General features: G+C 46.3%; 1 protein-coding gene across 4 annotated transcripts in view; it reads right to left on the bottom strand.

The window, feature by feature from the left end:
* zswim8 (zinc finger, SWIM-type containing 8) overlaps window positions 1-20,427 on the bottom strand; it is a 231,123-nt gene extending 210,696 nt beyond the window's left edge. Inside the window, exon 1 of one of the 4 annotated variants that reach the window (XM_061788842.1) lies at window positions 19,301-20,427. In XM_061788842.1, the coding sequence (XP_061644826.1) occupies window positions 19,301-19,478 (178 nt within the window). In that variant the 5' untranslated portion in view covers window positions 19,479-20,427. The remainder of the gene's footprint in view (window positions 1-19,300) is intronic. The other 3 variants (XM_061788844.1, XM_061788843.1, XM_061788845.1) reach the window with 3 other exon arrangements.
* Window positions 20,428-21,313: the final 886 nt, after the last annotated feature.

The raw sequence follows: 21,313 nt of genomic DNA, 5'->3' as shown, positions 1-21,313 counted from the left end.
GCAAGAGGCAATTTAGCCTGGCAAACATAATGCAACCATAACTTTGCACAAAAACTATAGTGCTGACTGGCCCTGATGCCTTTTCTGAAAATTTTGCCCTAACCTTAACCATAGGGTTGAGACCTGTAATTGTACTTACCTGCCTTGCTGGGCTTTCCCCACGGAGACAATGGTGTACTGCTCCAGGGAGAAATCATAGCATTTCCTGTCCTGTTGTATTTATTTTATTTTTATTTTTAGAAAGACTTTGAGGTAGGGTCAAGAGAAGGACGACTTGCACCAGTACCTGCTCCCCCGGTGGGAGCTTTTTTCCCCGAACCAAACCAAAACAAGTATTTGGAACATTCATCTCATAACATCCCTATCGCCTGGGTTTCGTCAGTTCAGTGTTGTATTGATTGCATCACGAACACCTCTAAGATCTTTGAAAAGAGTTTGGATGGATGATGTGACACAGGCGTTTGCTTTTAAAGGCTTTCTGTAAGGTGGAGGCGACTGGCAGTCTTTAATGTGCACAGCCATGTTCGTACCATTTTAATCAATGACACCCTGATAGATTAGCATGTTTTTTTTCCCAGAATCTTAAATTAGCGATAAAACAATCTTGGGGTGCTAATTGCGGTGTTCATGTGAGAATGCAAGGGTATATAATTGCTTGTCTTGAGCAAGTGTTGAGGACATCTGCCCAGTGTTTTTTGGACCATTTTAATCAATGACACCCCAATAAATTACTGATTTTCTACCATATTAAATTAGTGATTTAACATAATTTGGGGGTGCGAGCTGTTGTGTTCATGCAAGAGTGCAACAGTATAAGATAGGAATACAAGGTAAAATGAATAACTTGAACAAAGCGGTGTTTGGAAACTCAAGCAATAGTCTTTTTTTTCCCCCCACACTGGCTATGCAGTGAATTTGGTCTCTGCTCATGGCACTGACGTCACACCAAGACATGGGGGTGTGTTGATTTTGGCGATGAAAAAGGGGTGTTCCAAGTGCAATCAATTATTTACCAATTGCTTGAAAAATAATCGATATAATTGAAAACAACTGCCAGTTTCATTTTCTGGATAGGATTGCTAGGCAATGTTTCGTTACTTTCTTTTAAGTCAAAAGTTTACATCCAGTAGATGTACTGTGCCTTTAAACAATTTGGGAAAACCTAGATGATGATGCTATTTTTTTTGGAAGCTTGTTTATTGACAACATTTGAGTTAATTAGAAAGACACCTGTGGATGTATTTGAACTAGAAACCTGAAACACACTGCGCAGGCCTCGAGACTGTGACCAAAATGGCCAGATATTAAACACTTTTTTCCAGTGTGCATGAGTAAAAATTTCATCTCGTCGCACTTGTGCGACAGCATGCTTTAATGCTTACTCTAATACAATCTCACTCTAAGGGTTCCGACACATTTGAGATTTCAAAATTCCATACTGGTTCCAGATTCAAATTTGTGATTTTAGTAGACAGATGTTTTGTAGTCAAAACAGAAAGTTTGACTAAAATCATTTATTTGCCCATGCAACATCTGAGGGCTTGACTATGAAGAGTCATTCCAATCCCTAACTTTCTTTGGGAAAGTACACACTATTCAGCACACAACCAAAACGATTTTCGAGTTTGACAATGTTAAATAACAACAAAAGGTATGACGATAAAATCAGTTTTTATTATTACAAATATATTCAGTATATTTATATCAGAATCAGCTTCATAGGCCAAGAATGTAACAAGACACATGGAATTTGTCTCTGGTAGTTAGAGCCACTCCAGTATGACAACAAACAACCACCATGACCAAATATACATTTAGGACATAAAACACACAAATGTGGCGAGTCATGAAGCAACGAAAGTGTACCACTAGTGTGGTGATGCTGATATAATGGCAATTGTGTAAATGATGCAGTCCTCAAGCCAGTATGTTTCATGTTTCTACTTCAAATACATCCACAGGTGCCTCTCTAATGAACTCAAATGTTGTCAATAAACTATCAGAAGCTTCCAAAAAAATAGCATCATCATCTAGGTTTTCCCAAATTGTTTAAAGGCATAGTAATTCTACTGTATGTAAACTTTTGACTTTGAAGAAAGTAACAAATCACACGCAGCATCAGCACTGGGGCGCCCCAAGGTTGTGTCCTCTCTCTCTACATGAACGACTGCACCTCAACGGACCCGGCTGTCAAACTCCTGAAGTTTGCAGATGACACCACTGTCATCGGCCTCATCAACGACGGTGACGAGTCTGCATATCGACAGGAAGTGGAACGGATGGAGCATCCTTCGCCACAGCTGCCCCTTACGCTGTCCAGCTGCCTTGTGTCAACCGTCGAGACCTTCAAGTTCCTGGGAATTACAGTTTCTCAGGAACTGAAGTGGGCGACCAACATCAACTCCGTCCTCAAAAAGGTCCAGCAGAGGATGTACTTCCTGCGGCTTCTGAGAAAGCACGGCCTGCCACAGGAGCTGCTGAGGCAGTTCTACACAGCGGTCATCGAGTCAGTCCTGTGTTCTTCCATCACAGTCTGGTTTGGTGCTGCTACAAAAAAGGACAATCAAAACTGCTGAAAGGATTGTCGGTACCCCCCTACCCACCCTTGAGGACTTGCACGCTGCCAGAACTAAGACAAGAGCGTGCAAAATCCTCTCGGACCCTCCACATTCCGGTCACCGGCTCTTCCAGCTCCTTCCCTCAGGTAGGCCCTACCAATCAATCCAAACTAGAACTAGCAGACATTCCAACAGCTTCTTCCCTCTTGCAATCAACTTCTTAAACAGCTAACCTACAATTCCATTGCAATATGCTGCCAATTTTTTGTCTTGAGTTTGTTGTCACATTTCTGCCGGGCCAATTATATATTACTCGTGCACTCACTGTAGTTGTCTCACCACGCTGCACTATTTGCATATCTGTTGTTGACCAATGCTGGCCACTCATGCCAGAGTAGCATCTGCACCACTTGCACACCGACTGAGGAGTATCTGCAACATTTGCACAATCAACATTGTCCTAGATTATCGCACTAGTAGTCACTTTAAACTGCACACATTCCTTGAAGTCTCGGCGCCCTTTGCACAATGGTCATTGCACCGGACTATTGCTATATTAGTCCTTCAAACTGCTGGAGGACTCTGCATCTTTTTGCACAATTGTAAAGAAAATTATTATTAAAAAGTTTTTTGTTTTTTTTTAAATAATAAAAAATGTGTACCAGCATTACCAGATAACTAGCAACCCTTTGTTGCTCAGTGACTGTTTTTGTCAATGTCTTTATGTCTCAAAAGTGTATACACACGTATATTTTCATAATAGCATCGCCATGTGTCTTTGCTGCTGGTAAGCTTCCTGTGTGCGCTGACCCCGCTGCGGGTGCAGCGCAACCTGGCGTCACTGAACACACCCGAGATCCCGGCTCACTGGCCGCCTCAACTCATAATCACTATAAAGGGCGTCTATTAATTTAAAACCCTACGTTTTCGCTGTTTTTTTTTTTTTTTATTAAACGCCAACGCTGCGATTGTGTTTTAAAGCGTTATGCCTAGTATTTTTAACCAGTTTTGAGATTTACAATGTGAGACTATAACGTGTTTCACTAACGGAAGGTATTGGATTGCTACAGCAATACCGCCATCTTCCGCCAGCAAACGTGCACAACACCTTTTGACGATTTAAACTGACAACCACTTACAGTAACTACAGTTACTTACCGGATCCCTTTTACAAAGTGGACTTTAGTAATTAATTGCTTGTCTGTTTTTAATCACTTTGGGTTTTCATTAAAAAAATTGTAGCAACCTGATTTTATTTACGAAGTTTTGAGCGAAGACGACGATATCCTAAAAGCGTCAACTGTTAACTTCCCTATTCGACTGGTCGCACGCGCTAACCAATCAGTAACCGGTCCACGTGTATTCCTTCAGCCTTCGCCGGAGTTTAACAACCTGGGTTTGTAGCTGCATGCCACACCCCTCCAAAATGATTCACAACCACACACGGCACGACATCCACATCCCCAGATCTACGACGCTTGGCATCTTGATCTGCTCAGACTTCCATAACTTCACTCTCACGGTCCCCGTGATTGGTCACCGCCCACAAGACCTCTCCCCATTGCCTAGCTCTGGGGGAGTACAACTCACTGTTCCTTCATGACACATTGCTCTTGTTCCAGTGGGACCTACTGAGGGTGATGACATCATCAGTGTGGACCTGGCTCCAGACCAACACCTGGTGATCCATTGTACTGAGTACAATCCCTACTGCCCCCGAAAATGCGTCTCCCGCGACTTCACCCACTCTCTCAAACTCCTCGCGAGCCAACTCTTTGAAACTTATGTGCAGCAGGTCCTAGTGGATCCTGATGACCTAAGTTCCGATGACTAACGACAGCGTTTGAGGGAAGTGCTAATCAAACACGGCGCGTCATTCGCTAAAGACTCACTCGACGGCAGCTTAACTGACGTGCACATGGTCCGCACTCCGACCCCTCCAAAACAACCAAAACCAGTTGACGATCTTACAAAAGGGGGGACCGCACCTGTCCACCAGGGGTCGCTCTTGTGACACGGGACCCTCCCTCAACCTTTCGAGCCCACTCGACGCCCTGATAAATAGTAACGTTGCGCCCTTCGAAACGCTTTTTGTGGACTTTGTCCCTAAACAATGGACTGCATTTTCAGCCATCACGCTGAGCTTCATGGGGACTTCTCTACATAGCTGGCCCGCTCCTTCGACGGGCGCGAAGTCATCTTGCTTCTTTCGTGACTTTCAGACATGCATGGCTTCAACAGCACAAGATGTGGGTTTTGTCTGTCCTTAGAGACCCCGGACTCCCCATGCACTTCGTCTCTGGAACTTGCAAAGTGCACCTCTATGCAAGTTTGCCCGCCCTGCCCACACACTCCCTCAGGCAACGCTCTTCTATTGCACCTGCAGCATTCCCTGTGCTAGTTCCCAGCCTTCCTCCTCTGTTCTACGTTGTTTGCGATGTCGATGTTGCCTGCTTTTCATTTGATCTTTTTGTGGCTCACTCCTTCATTTCTTCCTTCCTGCGCGCTGGACAAGCTTGACTTCGGTTTATCCTTGGCTTTACACTTGCTCATTTACATTATAGTGTTATTGCGCCTCTGTGAAGCGCACTTCACAGCCATTCGTGCCCTCATGGTGTGAAAGCGGGGGGGGGGCGTCGGGGTCACATCCGCCCACGATACACCATGCACGAAACCAAGGATGGTCAACACACTGAGAGCGGACCAGGTCCACTCTCCGTGACAGCCTCCTTGCCATGCCAAGGACTACACCAAGTCCGCCAACACAGATGCCCGACCGAGACACTGGTGAAACCAAATGCGTCGCTCTCCTGCAAACCAAAAACATAACGACCGAAATAATAGGTATCCGCAGCGCCCCCACCGGTGACGCGTCTAGCCTTAGCACCATCGAGACACAACCTCAGGACTTCCAGTCCGAAATCCCCACGACAACGCATGGCTAACGAAGTAACCAATTCCTGGTCGCTAAGAACATGCTCACCTTAGTTCTCGACGCTTGCAGTGCAACCCTTAACCGAAATAGGCAGATCATAACCTCTCTGTTGTTGCTGCTCCTAACGGATTATGCTCACACACAGATTGTTACCACATTGATGAATGACATGCTACTTGAAATCTCTTCCTCCATAGACAATTTAGCAATGGGTAGAATTCCTCCACACTTAGTAACCTTGAGCTTAGTTGAAAGCATCCGTTCTAAAGCTCTAGCTAGCCCCATTAGCCCTGTCCAAGCCCACTTGGCTTTTTCTCTCGGCAGTTCCACTGTCTTCTATGTCAACCCGAGTTCCGAGAAATAGCCTTCCTTGTTACTCTCCCAATTATTGACTCCCGCAATATCTATCGCCGAAAAGACGTAATTAATGTTGGCATCTGGCAAAGCGACACTTTCGTCCGAGTCAGTACTCCCGCGGTAGTCGCCCATCATGATAGTAATCCTGATCTGTATCTGGTGCCAAATTTGCACATGTGCACCCTCACAAAAGATATTCATTACCTGTAATCCCAGTAAGCCTTTCATCCGAGATGTAGCGGATGGGATTTGTGGCCTGAAGCCCATGAAGGATGGGTCGCGGTGTAGAGCAGAAACTACACCTCGCTACCAGGTTACTCCTACTAACGCGGAAATTGTTGGGTCCAAATGGGTAGTCAACAAGCCAGCCCTTAGCGCAACCCTGAGTTACGACCACCACGACGAGACTCGCCCTGCCAAATCAAACTATGTGGCTCCACGTCCCCAAAGATGACATTTTGCATATTGAGGACGTCGCCCTCGACCACCTGCCAGCCGACAATTATGAGAGCGAAATCGAGATTTCTAACTTTTTCGAACAGGACAAATTGGAGGTTGAGCCTGAGACGCTTCAACAGATTCAGTTTGAAGAGACTCAGGCGATTGGCATCACCCACATTGACAACACCCTACGCGCCATTAGCACTGAGGGCAGAACACCCGAGCTCCGGCTTATGCACTCCTGGTCCGCAGCAGATAACATCTTAATTACCTTGGTCAGTCTCGGTTACTGCATGGCTTTCGGCATCGCCTACCTGCTCTATCAAAAGACTCAGATCTTGCAGGGTCTTCTAAACCAGTGCTAAAATGCGCGACCCAAAATTTTCCATAAGAAAAGTACAACTGAACCCGAACCCAACACCGTACAGACAGGGAAAGAGGTCCTCCTTGACCTAAATTTCCCCCAGGACCTCGCTACCCCCTTTTGAATCTAGACTAGGATTCAGCTCTCCCCAAGATTAGAACCTCTACACGGCACCTTGCCTCTCCTTGATTGATGTGTCGGGTTCTACACCTGACCGCTGTGCCCCCGACGTGCCAAGTTGAAGCAAGTTACCTTTTCTCTCTCTTCCTTTCTCCTCCGTAGAGCTGTGTTGTGTTTCTCCTTTTGTTTGACTTTTACTGAGAACTCTACATCTAGTTAATGTTTACCCTTAGTTTTAGCTTCGCCCCTGCCTTGAAATACTGGTCTCACTGCCATCCCAATAGACACACCTACACACATCCATCCACACACGTCACTCCTGACACCGACACCTATATACACATATATATGCACTAATCTTGTACCTTGGTAACTGCATTGTTGTGTGTGTTCCTGCCAACCTGTGCCATCTTCCAACGAGCCGTCGCCTAGTTCCGCCATTGAGCCGGATCGAGCAGAGGACGGGAGGATATGTTGCGGAGAAGCCATTAAAAGATGACACCCAGCACCCCAGTCTCAGGCTACCGCTGCTCTCCCCGCCGAGGTAGACGACCACGGAGTGGCGAGATTCAACTTCGCATACAGACGCTAAGTGAATTACAAGCCAGGAGCATCAAAGTGAGACACAGACATCTGCTTTTGCTCACCGGCGCGAAGTGAATTACCAGCACCAGAACCATCAAAGCGGAGACAAAAGACACCTGGTTTTGCACCAGAACGCTAAATTAATTAACTTCCACCACCAGCCAGCCCAGGTAGCTTCACCAACAAAGGCGTCTCCTCCCTGTTGCATGCCACGCCACCTCCCAGCCAGACCAGGACAGTGGACGAGGTACTCGACACCCACAGGCGGCGGAACGTCACTGCAAACGCGAGTTCACTAACCACAGTCTTTACCGGACTTGACTGGGATTTAATATTTTAAGAACTTTACATGAACGCCACTAGTGACTGTATTTCTGCAAACTTGAATGTCGGACGTCGAATCTGTTGTCAACAAACCAGATGAAATGTTTCACTCCACTCCACACAAATGCCACATTGCAAATATTACAGCATTGTCAACAAACACATACAATTGAAACATTCATTACAGGGATTAAAGAGAATGGGCGCGGGACAATGCAAACCGGAACAATGGTCTTGTTATCTTAAATCCAATAATTCATATTTTAGACTAAAATGAAACGCAATTCTAGAGGTGCGGTCTGCCTTCCATTTGGTCAAAAGGGGCCGGCCTCGCTCTCTGAAGCGGATAAAAGCTCCTTTGGCTCGGTCGCTCGCGCTCACGCTCTCGTTGTTCCACCTGCCGAAGGCCTGACCCAGCCCGGGGAGCCCCCAACCTCATCACGAGGTGGCGGAGGCTGGAAGACACTCCGTTGGGAGGAATTGCGTTGAAAGCTTTCTCTGACCGCGTGGCAAGCATTGCCACTGCCAGCGCGCCGGCCAACCTGCACGTGAAGTGCGTCTTTTTCTCTTTGCTTCCTTTTCCTGCAAACCATCCCTCGTGAGCGCTCTTGCCAACCCCCAGAAGGTCAACCCGCCTGCCTGAATTGGTCAACACGCGTAAGTCAAACTTGCGGTCTACTAAAACTACAGATTAGTGCATATTTGGGTTTTAAACTAGCGAGAACAGGAATTCCAGCTGTCACTACACACTCATTCTACCAATCTCACATCACAAGTCAGTTTCTTTGCCAATGTTCGTCTGTACTTTGTTTGTTTTGTGTTTTTCTGTATTGCTTCCCTGTAGATTCCCCATGTTAGATCATTAAATTTTCCAAAATAAATACTAACTGCATTGGTGTGTGTGTTTGGGTTCGAGGAAAGAAACCTCTGGCCGTCTAGAACTCTTATCAAAATTTCAGAAAGTGTAGCAACCTTCAGATTACTGCTCGGGCACTAACAAGACCTTTCACTTACTGTATGCCTATTTGGTTTCCCTTTTTATTTCTTCAACAATTGTTATTTCTTAAATTCACATTGTGCATAAAACAGACAATTTTTAAAAAAGCATTAACAGCCTTTGTGCATCTTCACTTAAGCACCTAGCATTTTGGCTTTTCATGTAATAACACATTTAAGAGCTTAGACCAGCTGAATAGGAGTAAGACAAATATTCTTTGTACTCCTACAAGATTTGGAGGTGTTCAATTTGTTCACACTTAAATGAAGAAACCTCAAGAGAAAACAAGTATTTCCTTCATGTGACTTGACCAAAACCCTCCTCTGTTTGGGTAGATGACCCATTTTACTTTTATTCCACTCACGCCACATTTGCCCTGTTTTTCACCTACTTGACCCAAGATTCTGCCACTTACAGATCATCAGATGGTGGTATACTGGCCATACGTCACATAATGACTACACACTGAGCAAAAGCACCTGTAGGTAATTTTATATTTGATATATGGTCGCGTAAAAGGGCCCTTTGACAGCTACTTGTGTTTGACCCAGTTTTGGATCCACTTTGTCCATATTTGGCAAAGACCGCGTCTTTTCCTTTGATTGGTTCCCTCTGTGTAGAAGACCCACATTTGAGAGCACGCGTGTTTGTTAGGCTAACAGCACTGGCTCAGTTTTGTTTAATGATAATGCTTTAATTTGAATCCCATTAAAATAAAATTAAATGTGTTTCGCCTGGCCCTTCATGCTTTCTTTAAAGAATTGTATCCATCCTACAAATTCTGCCTGGGTAACCAAACATATGAGCACCACTGCGTTTTCTCATTTATATAAAAGTAGGGCTGTGAATTTCAAAATAAGAGCAAGTAAATAAAAAAAGTATTTTGTTCAAATAAACTGCTTAACTTTAGAATAATTCTTTGAAAAAACTAACAAAATATAGATAATACGTTTTCATCATATGGGTAGAAGCAAACTCATGCATTGTAAAAATGCATTATTCATAGGTAGAAGGATTTTCCTGAATTTTGAGGTAGACTTTGGGGGTGCGCATTATACATGAGAAATTATGGTAAACGCCTATACGGCTCGCTATTCAGGGCATCCCTATATCCAGTCGCTCAATGTTGCGTCGGTATCTCTTATTTTGATGCGATGGCCGGGTCCAATCAGGTTCGACCGCATTGCACAGTGTGCGACAGGCCTTATAAGCACCGCTATCTTTTTTTAGCAAACTCCATGCGGGCTTTCATGTGTCTTGCACTGAGGAGAGGCTTCCGTCGGGCCACTCTGCCATGAAGCTCCGACTGGTGGAGGGCTGCAGTGATGGTTGACTTTCTAGAACTTTCTCCCATGTCCCGACTGCATCCATGGAGCTCAGTCACAGTGATCGTTGGGTTCTTCTTGACCTCTCTCACCAAGGCTCTTCTCCCCCGATTGCTCAGTTTGGCCGGACGACCAGCTATAGGAAGGGTTCTGGTCATCACAAACGTCTTCTATTTAAGGATTATGGAGGCCACTGTGCTCTTAGGAAACTTAAGTGCAGCAGAAATTTTTTTGTAACCTTGGCCAGATCTGTGCCTTGCCACAATTCTGTCTCTGAGCTCTTCAGGCAGTTCCTTTGACCTCATGATTCTCATTTGCTCTGACATGCACTGTGAGCTGTAAGGTCTTATATAGACAGGTGTGTGGCTTTCCTAATCAAGTCCAATCAGTATAATCAAACACAGCTGGACTCCAATGAGGGTGTAGAACCATCAAGGATGTTAAATATATGAGTGTCACAGCAAAGGGTCTAAATACTTATAGCTGTGTGATATTTCAGTTTTTCTTTTTTGCATCTGCAAAAATTACAACAATTCCATTTTTTTCTGTCAATATGGACGGTTGTGTGTACATTAATATGGAAAAAAATTAAATGATTTTAGCAAATGTCTGCAATATAACAAAGAATGACAAATTTAAGGGGTCTGAATACTTTCTGTACCCACTGTAATTAGGTAAATTGTTGCTTTGTTTTAAATTGAGCAAACACCTCATGTTCACAGTGTGAGGATTGAGACTCATGACACAGTGCGATGACAGACTGTACAATTTCCATTGAGAGTCGGAAATTTAAAGCTTGCGAGACATCAGGCCAGAGTTGAGTGCTCCCAGTGCTTCCCAGCCTTGCAAACGTACAACAAAACGTAACTATACAGGTAGTGTTTTACATGAGAACAAGATAGAATTAATTCCATGACAGGATAAAGATTCATCTGCCTTGCAGAGTTGGAGATTCGACTTCAGGAGAAGGGGGTGATTTAGTGAAAGGGATGGATCTGTGTCTTTATGAATATACCAGTACCATCTGCACTCTTATCGCCGGCAACTCCTCGCCCGACGACGGAGGGGTCCGCTGCGCGAGCGACCGCTCCACCACAGAAGTCTCATTCTCAGCAATGGCGAGGTGGGTGCATGCGTTCATAATAGGCTTTACACGATCAGGATTTTTGGGGCCGCTCACCGATCACTGATAAGCGAGTTTAAAAAAACGATAACTGATCCAATCACAAGATGGAGGAAAGTGTCTATTTAAATGACCTGTTCATTTACTGTATATACTTGTGTACTTAATTGCTCAAAAAATTATCCATCCATCCATTTTCTAGGTGAGGGTAGGAACTTAGATCGACCGGTAAATTGAGAGCTTCGCCTTTCGGCCTAGCTCCTTCTTCACCACAACACACCGATACAAAGTCTGCATCACTGCAGACGCTGCACCGATCCGCCTGTCGATCTCCCGTTCCATTCTTCCCTCACTCGTGAACAAGACCCCAAGATACTTGAACTCCTCCACTTGGGGCAGGATCTCATCCCCGACCTGGAGAGGGCACGCCACCCTTTTCCTACTGAGGACCATGGTCTCAGATTTGGAGGTGCTGATTTTCATCCCAGCCGCTTCACACTCAGCTGCGAACTGCTCCAATGAGAGTTGGAGGTCACGGCTTGATGAAGCCAACAGAACCACATCATCTGCAAAAAGCAGAGATGCAATACTGGGGCCACCAAACCGGATTCCTCTATGCCTCGGCTGCGCCTAGAAATAAAAGTTATGAACAGAATCGGTGACAAAGGGCAGCCTTGGCGGAGTCCAACCCTCACCGGAAACGAGTCCGACTTACTGCTGGATATGCGGACCAAACTCTGACTTCGGTCGTGCAGGGACCGAACAGCCCGTATCAGGAGGTTCGGTACCCCATACTCCCAAAGCACCCCCCACAGGACCACCCGAGGGACACGGTCGAACGCCTTCTCCAAGTCCACAAAACACAGGTAGACTGGTTGGGCGAACTCCCATGCACCCTCGAGTACCCTGCCAAGGGTGTAGAGCTGGTCCACTGTTCCACGGCCAGGACGAAAACCACACTGCTCCTCCTGAATCTGGGATTCAACTTCCCGACGGACCCTCCTCTCCAGCACCCCTGAATAGACCTTACCAGGGAGGCTGAGGAGTGTGATCCCCCTGTAGTTGGAACACCCCAGCTTCTTAAAAAGGGGGACTACCACCCCAGTCTGCCAATCCAGAGGCACTGTCCCCGATTTCCACGCGATGTTGCAGAGGCGTGTCAACCAGGACAGCCCTACAACATCCAGAGCCTTGAGGAACTCTGGGCGAATCTCATCTACCCCTGAGGCCTTGCCACAGAGGAGCTTTTTAACCACCTCGGTGACCTCAACCCCAGTGATAGGAGCGCCCGCCTCAGAGAACCCAGACTCTGCTTCCTCATGGAAAGGCATGTCGGTGGAATTGAGGAGGTCTTTGAAGTATTCTCCCCACCGGCTCACAACGTCCCGAGTCGAGGTCAGCAGCGCCCCATCCCCACTATACACAGTGTTGATGGTGCACAGCTTTCCCCTCCTGAGACGTCGGATGGTGGACCAGAATTTCCTCGAAGCCGTCCGGAAGTCTTTCTCCATGGCCTCACCGAACTCCTCCCATGCCCGAGTTTTTGCTTCAGCGACCACCAAAGCTGCATGACGGTTGGCCAGCCGGTACCCATCAGCTGCCTCAGGAGTCCCACAGGCCAAAAAGGCCCGATAGGACTCCTTCTTCAACTTGACGGCATCCCTCACCATTGGTGTCCACCAACGGGTTCGGGGATTGCCGCCACGACAGGCACCAACCACCATACGGCCACAGCTCCGGTCGGCCGCCTCAGCAATTGAGGCGCGGAACATGGTCCACTCGGACTCGATGTCCCCCGCCTCCCCCGGAACATGAGCAAAGTTCTGTCGGAGGCGGAAGTTGAAACTCCTTCTGACAGGGGATTCCGCCAGACGTTCCCAGCAGACCCTCACAATAAGTTTGGGCCTGCCACGTTGGACCGGCATCTTCCCCCACCATCGGAGCCAACTCACCACCAGGTGGTGATCAATTGACAGCTCCCCCCCTCTCTTTACCCGAGTGTCCAAGACATGCGGCCGCAAGTCCGATGACACGACCACAAAGTCGATCATCGAACTGCGACCTAGGGTGTCCTGGTGCCAAGTGCACGTGTGGACACCCTTATGCTTGAACATGGTGTTCGTTATGGACAATCCGTGACGAGCACAGAAGTCCAATAACAGAACACCGCTCGGGTTCTGATCGGGGGGGCCGTTCCTGCCAATCACGCCCTTCCAGGTCTCACTGTCATTGCCCACGTGAGCATTGAGGTCCCCCAGCAGAACGATGGAGTCCCCACCGGGAAGCGCTCTCCAGCACCCCCTCCAAGGACTCCAAAAAGGGTGGGTACTCTGAACTGGTGTTTGGCACATAGGCACAAACCCATCCCCCCCACCCAAAGGCGGAGGGAGGCTACCCTCTCGTCCACCGGGGTGAACCCCAACGTACAGGTGCCGAGCCGGGGAGCAATAAGTATACCCACACCTGCTCGGCGCCTCTCACCGTGGGCAACTCCAGAGTGGAAGAGAGTCCAACCCCTCTCGAGAGGACTAGTACCAGAGCCCAAGCTGTGCGTGGAGGAGAGTCCGACTATATCTAGTCGGAACTTCTCGACCTCACACACCAGCTCGGGCTCCTTCCCTGCCAGAGAGGTGACATTCCACGTCCCTAGAGCCTGCTTCTGTAGCCGGAGATCGGATCGCCAAGGTCCCCGCCTTCGGCCACCGCCCAGCTCGCACTGCACCCGACCCCTATGGCCCCTCCCACAGGTGGTGAGCCCATGGGAAGGGGGACCCACGTTACCGTTTCGGGCTGTGCCCGGCCGGGCCCCATGGGTGCAGGCAGGGCCACCAGGCGCTCTCCTTCAAGCCCCAACTCCCGGCCTGGCTCCAGACCGGGGCGCCGGTGACCCGCGTCCGGGCAAGGGAAACCTGAGTCCATAATTTGTCTTCTTCATAAGGGGTCTTTGAGCCGTGCTTTGTCTGGTCCCTCACCTCGGACCCGTTTGGCATAAAGCCTCAGACAATTTAGCTCCTAGGATCATTGGGACACACAAACCCCTCCACCACGATAAGGTGACGGCTCAAGGAGGGGTCAAAAAATTATATTTACAATAAATAATGTATCTTTGTTCCTCTATTTATGCCAGTGAGGCATAGTGACAAGACAGCAACAAATTAATGGTCTTATATTATATCGAGAGCTGTCCGATTCCTTCTTACCTTTTATTGCTAACTGGCGTTAAAGGTGAACCTTGTCATGTTTTTTTTCTAATACATTAAATCTGTTTGAAGTGCTGAAAACGTGTGAAAGGATTGAAAACTGACGGTGTGTCCAATTTATACAATTTATTTACAATAGTCCTGAATTGTTGAGCTATAGCTTAAAACTCTTTTGCCCTGATTTTTTGGGCGGGACTAAAAAATAGTCCCGTGATGACAAAATGCTGGGGCTTATACTTACTGGTGTGGGGCCCTCCCCCCACTATATATGTAACCAACGAGCGCCGTCTATGGCTATACGCCGGAATTGCGAGTTGCCTAGCAATACCGCTGCTATTTTTAGCACAGCTACATTGTGCAGTTAGCCATCAAGCTCTGCCTCCAAAAAATGAATCTTCCCTGAAGTGTGTTATGTTATTTGGGCTCGTCCATCTGTTGCGGTGACCCACGCGCAGGTCACGCACCAAGTCGACGGCGAATTGGACGGCCCCACCGCTACGAGCGGCTAGGCAAGTACTCATTAGCAGCTAGTGGGTTCCTGGACCGTCGTCGTCTCCGCAAGCTAACGAGGTCAACCGCGGAGTCGTCGTCCCAAATGTCAGCGCCTCGCTCTGAGTTGTTGTGTGTGGATCCTCCACATAACAGACACAGGAAAGTTAACTGTTTATTAACCAAAACCACAGCGGCACACATTAGTGAGCCAATGGGTGACTTCAGACACTGACCACATGGCACGAGCGAACATTTGATTGACAGATGAAGGGCTGTCTACAGTGCCTTTGGGGGACACGCCCACACAGTCCTACTGCTTGAGGAAAACAAATGTTTCATGATAACAGAGTCTTAATTTACTTGAGTACTTGACATAGTATCTAGAAGGTGATCGAGTCTAAAAAGAGTCGACAGTGACAGCCCTACAACTGACTGACACAGTTCTGAGCCACGCCTTCTGTCTCTAAAGTCTCTGATTGGCTATTCTTCTCAAGCTGTGACAAGTTGTAAAATAATTAAAATTAAATGGGGCCAGAGAGGGATTATTTTTTGCAAGGTCATTTTAATAATATTCTACTGTCAGGTCAAAGACATGTATGAGAAAAAGTGCATTTAAAACGGCAAACTACCTGATTCACGCATGAAACTTACTGCTCGAAGCATTTACCGTTAAATCCGTGGCTTGAATGTCTGTGATCAACTCGCGGAAGAGATCATGCTGCAGCAAGCAATTGGTTGGCAGTGGACCAGCGCGAGTCCGACCCGGAGCCCGCCCACTGAGTTCGGTAAGGGAGCATGACAGATAAAAGGGTTTCATGACGCACAGGAGACAAGAGTGTGAAAATTCAATCAGTAGTGAAATAACTATCAAAATAAAGAAATATTGAAATAATTAAATATAAAAATCAATCAATATTGAAAGATTTCAATTAACAGTTAAATAACTACTTCATGACGCAATTTAATTATTGATCTATGGGAGCGTTCGCGAGACGTCATCGTGCCGTAATTCATTAACACCGGTTGGGCTGAGGTGGGCGTGTCCCGATCCAACTTTTTTACTTCCGATCCGAGACTGATATCGGTCCAATCCGATTTCAGTCATAATCATACAAAATGTACTTATTTTGTCATATGGAATGTTCTAAAATGCTTGATCAAGTAATATTAATCTGAGAACAATCAGCAACAGTAGGTATGAGGTAAACTGACCCATTTATTATTAACCAACGGGTTAAATACAGTAACTGCTGTGCACGTCTTGACCTCCGAGGGGCAGTGTGGGGCATGCAATGAGATACACACCTGCACTAACAAAGAAAATAGAGGTCACAATTGAATATCGTTATGACAACTCACAGAGTTTGAAGAACATATGCCAGAGATTATTGTTATATTGGCTGTTTGTACAGTGCCACCAGAAAGTATTCACACCTTCCACATTTTGCGGTCGTCTTTGGGCGTTTCTTCACAGCTCTCACAATGTTTGGCTCATCAACTGCTATTGATACCCTTTGCCGACCTGTTCGATAACTGCTGCTCAGTACACCAGTAGTTTTTCTTTTTCAGGACACTCCGAATTGTAGTATTGGCCATGCCCAATGTTTGTGCAATAGCTCCGATGGATTTTCCCTCTTCTCTCAGCTTCAAAATGCTTTGCTTTCCTCCCATGTACAGCTCTCTGGTCTTCATGTTTGCTGAACAGCAAATGCAGTTTTCATAGGTGAAAACCAAAGCCAATAACAAACACTGATGTTTTAAGCAATCAATGTAAAAGGCAACACCTGAGCAACGACAAAAACCCATCAATCACATGTTCCAATACTTTTGCTCACTAGAAAAGTGGGTGGCTTCAGACAAAAGGTGCTCTGTCGTGAGTTGTTCAACACATCGAGATGTAAATGCCATTAAAGAAATACTGTAATTCTGAACTTTTGTCTCATATTCATCTTTTGATCTGAAACCCAAATGTCTTCAGTGTACAACTCAAAGGAATTGTCCTTGCTGTTCTAATGCTTTTGGAAGGGAGTGTATCAAGTTTTGAAAGCAAACATGGTTGGTCAGTTATGGTTCCACTTGACAAGATGAACACTCACATTTATTTGCTACATTTGGACACTCTTGGTCCTCCACGATTAAGACTGTTTAATTAACCTAATATGAATGTTTTGACCATCCACGAACAGGATGTGTAACAACAACAAAAGACCTTGTGTCCCCATCCTTCCTCTAAGTCTACACGGACCATCTCGCTCCAGTCTTCACACAGATCTTCAATAGATCTCTGGAACTGTGCGAAGTACCATCCTGTTTCAAATGGTCCACCATCATCCCCGTCCCCAAGAAACCTGCAATCTCAAGTCTGAATGACTACAGGCCTGTCGCAGTGACATCTGTGGTCATGAGGTCCTTTGAACTCCTCGTGCTGGACCACCTCAAGAGCGTCACAGGTCCCCTGCTGTACCCCCTGCAGTTTTCCTTCCGAGCGAACAGGTCTGCGGATGATGCAGTCAACATGGGACTGCACTTCATCCTAGAACACCTCGTCAGCGCAAGGACCTACGCGAGGATTCTGTTCGTGGACTTCGGCTCTGCGTTCAACACCATCATGCCTGAACTCCTTTCCTCCAAGCTTCTCCAGCTCAGCCTCTCATCTGCCAGTGGATTTACAGCTTTCTGGCGGGCAGGACACATCAGGTCAGGCTGGGGGAGGCCACCTCATCAGCACCGTGGTACCCCAAGGTTCTTGTTGCGGCTGTCAAACTCCTGAAGTTTGCAGATGACACCGCTGTCATCGGCCTCATCAAGGACGGTGACGAGTCTGCGTATCGACAGGAAGTGGAGCGGCTGGAGCTGTGGTGCGGCCGACACAACCTGGAGCTGAACACGCTCAAGACTGTAGAGGATTGCGGACTTCAGGAGGCATCCCACGCCACAGCCGCCCCTCATGCTGTCCAACTGCCTTGTGTCAACCGTCAAGACCTTCAAGTTCCTGGGTATTACAGTTTCTCAGGACCTGAAGTGGGCGAGCAACATCAACTCCATCCTCCAAAAGGCCCAGCAGAGGATGTACTTCCTGCGGCTTCTGAGAAAGCACGGCCTGCCACCGGAGCTGCTGAGACAGTTCTACACAGCGGTCATCGCATCAGTCCTGTGTTCTTCCATCACAGTCTGGTTTGGTGCTGCTACTAAAAAGGACAAACTCCGACTGCAACGGACAATCAAAACTGCTGAAAGGTTTGTCGGTACCCCCCTACCCACCCTTGAGGACTTGCACGCTGCCAGAACTAAGACAAGAGCGTGCAAAATCTCCTTGGACCGTCCGCATCCTCGTCACCACCTGTTCCAGCTCCTTGCCTCAGGTAGGCGCTACTGAGCAATGCAAACTAGAACTAGCAGACATGCCAACAGCTTCTTCCCTCTTGCAATTAACTTCTTAAACAGTTAACTTAGAATTCCATTGCAATATGCTGCCAATTTTTTTGTTTTGAGTTTGTTGTCACATTTCTGCCGGGCCAATTATATATTACTCGTGCACTCACTGTGGTAGTCTCGCCACGCTGCACTATTTGCATATCTGTTGTTGACCAATGGTGGCCACTCATGCCAGAGTAGCATCTGCACCACTTGCACACCGACTGAGGAGTATCTGCAACATTTGCACAATCGACATTGTCCCAGATTATCACACTACTCGTCACTTTAAACTGCGTACATTCCTTGACGTCTCGGCGCCCTTTGCACAATGGTCATTGCACCAAACTATTGCTATATTAGTCATTAAAACTGCTGTAATTGCTAGCTGGAGGACTCTGCATCTTTTTGCACAATTGTCAGAAAAATAAATAAATAAAATTGTACTGGCATTACCAGATTACTAGCAACATTTTATTGCTGTTTTTCTCAATGTCTTCACGTCCCCAAAGTGTTCTCTGTCAATTGACTGCCTGTTGTCGTACCAGAGCAGCTCCAACTACCGGAGACAAATTCCTTGTGTGGTTTTTTTTTGGACATACTTGGCAAAATAAAGATGATTCTGATGTTTTGGGTATGTGGGAAGCCCTGGGCTGAGATCTGAACCCAGAACCGACTGTAATACAGGCATGCCAGTCACTTCCCCCATCACGCTACGCTAACACAGTGTAGAGCAATAACATTCACATTTCAAGTTGTAATGTGATGCTCTGAGCAAGTCAATTATTTGCCATAACAATAATAATATAGATAAAGCAGCAGGGACTTTTGAGACAAAGCAGCTATACCTAGGGTTGACACATTTATCGTCACTATTATTATTACTCAGTATTGTATACTCAACACAGTCTGGACATAAATGAGGCAGCCAAAATATTGGAACATCTCAACATAATGCAAAGGCTGACGTTTTGCTGCCTTACCTAACGATCATTTAAACCAGCAGCAAGAAAGACCGAAAGTTGAAAGGTTTCGCTGAAAAGAAACGACGTGTGTTTCCCCAACCTTTAGTCTTCACGGTCGGCGATGTGGGTCCCGCAGATTGCTTCCTCCATCCTCTCCAGTTCTGACAGAGGCTCTCAGCCTCTGAAATGAAGGAGCACAGAGAGTCCTCCTCAAACCGGTCAGAGTCTTCGAAGGAAAACCTCTCCCCATCTTCCCACTCAGCAAACATCAACTCCATTAGGTCGAGTTTGAATTTTCACCCGCCCATGGGTGACTTCGGTTTACTTGGAGAGTCCTTCGTCTAAAAATACAAGGTTTGGACTTTGGGGGAGACCCTCAGACTTGGGGAGATCATACAACTTGAGCACCGAATAACGTGGCACGCCGTATGTTTTCATAAATCAAAGTGCCCGAGCGATTGCGTGACTAAAAAGAGACTTTTACCTTTGCGATCGACTAAAACACATCCGCTGTGCGAGCGTATCTCGATCAGCTACGTCCTCGAGCAAGAGAGAGCTAACCTTCCGTGCAGCTTCACTCAATAAATACATTTACATTTATGCAGCAACACAGCGGATACTACATAGATAACAAGCGCTACTTGTGACCGCTCTTCCCATTACGCGTGTATGTTTCCATTCCTTTAGACTGGTGTCCCTATATTACGCGTGGTTACCTGAATCATTTGCACGTTCTTTGTTTATTTGAAAGCGTTTCGTGTTTTGTAAGAGTGGACGATACCCTCGACAATTTAGAGCTGATATATTTAGTCCATTACATTTAAACCACTGGTTTCCATTTGACAGCCTATTCCTTTACGTGTGGTTCCCATCCACAACTGATGTCTTCGGTTACGTTTGTCGTCCCTAGTCTAAAAATATATGTTGATATTTTGATAATATCCCCATGTCGTGGATCCAGATGTGCTACGGCCAGAAAAAATGGTGTCAAGCTTGTCCCGCAGAGCGTTTCCCACCAGCTAGTAGTTATAAGTGGCTATCCAACAAACAATCTTCTTCTTCTTCTTCTTCTTCTTCTTCTTCTTCTTCTTCTTCTTCTTCTTCTTCTTCTTCTTCTTCTTCTTCTTCTTCTTCTTCTTCTTCTTCTTCTTCTTCTTCTTCTTCTTCTTCTTCTTCTTCTTCTTCTTCTTCTTCTTCTTCTTCTGCTTCTGCTTCTTCTTCTTCTTCTTCTTCTTCTTCTTCTTTTTCTTTTTCTTTTTCTTCTTCTTCTTCTTCTTCTTCTTCTTCTTCTTTCTTCTTCTTCTTCTTTCTTCTTCTTTCTTCTTCTTTCTTCTTCTTTCTTCTTCTTTCTTCTTTCTTCTTCTTCTTTCTTCTTCTTCTTCTTCTTCTATGGTGGCATGGTGTTCAACAAGTGCGAGGGAAATTTAAAAAAATAAATAAAATTAATATATATATATATATATATATATATATATATATATCAGTGTGTTTATTGTAAATTCACTGTTTAAAATCACATTCACGCGTTTTGACCGTGCCCGTGGCATGAAGATGGCGCCATAAAAAAGGATATGAAGGGAAGACTGAATACACTAGCGGCCTGTAGCAGCCCGGCGAGCCAACGTGGCGGCCATGTTGGGAAGGTCGACGTTCCCGTCAAATACAATGCATAGTGTGATGGATTTCATGGTGTCTGTGTTGTGCCGTTGAGCAGGAACAAAATGACAACTGTCAATTGTCCAGTCAATGCTTTTAAATGAGATTGTTTCATTCTGAACAAAGCCACAAACCTAGTTATGACAAAAGTTTTCCATTTTTTTAATGAGTTGTGCAGGTTATGTGTCACATTAAAGGCGAAAAAAGTGGGGAAAAAATATATATAGAGAGAAAAATATAAAGGGCGCGACGGTGAGCGACTGGTTAGCACATCTGCCTCACAGTTTTGAGGACCGGGGTTCAAATCCTGGCCTCTTCTCCTTGTGCCTGCGTGGCTTTTCTCCAGCCACTCGGGTTTCCTCCCAAACCCCCAAAACAGGCCTCGTAGGTTGATTGAAGACTCTAAATTGCCCGTGGGTGTGAATGTGAGTGCAAATGGTTGTTTGTTTCTATGTGC

The sequence above is a fragment of the Phyllopteryx taeniolatus genome, chromosome 11 (genome assembly GCF_024500385.1).
Source record: "Phyllopteryx taeniolatus isolate TA_2022b chromosome 11, UOR_Ptae_1.2, whole genome shotgun sequence".
Lineage (NCBI taxonomy): Eukaryota > Metazoa > Chordata > Actinopteri > Syngnathiformes > Syngnathidae > Phyllopteryx > Phyllopteryx taeniolatus.
Note: the sequence above shows the minus strand (reverse complement) of the source record. Positions and strands in the feature narration are given on the sequence as shown.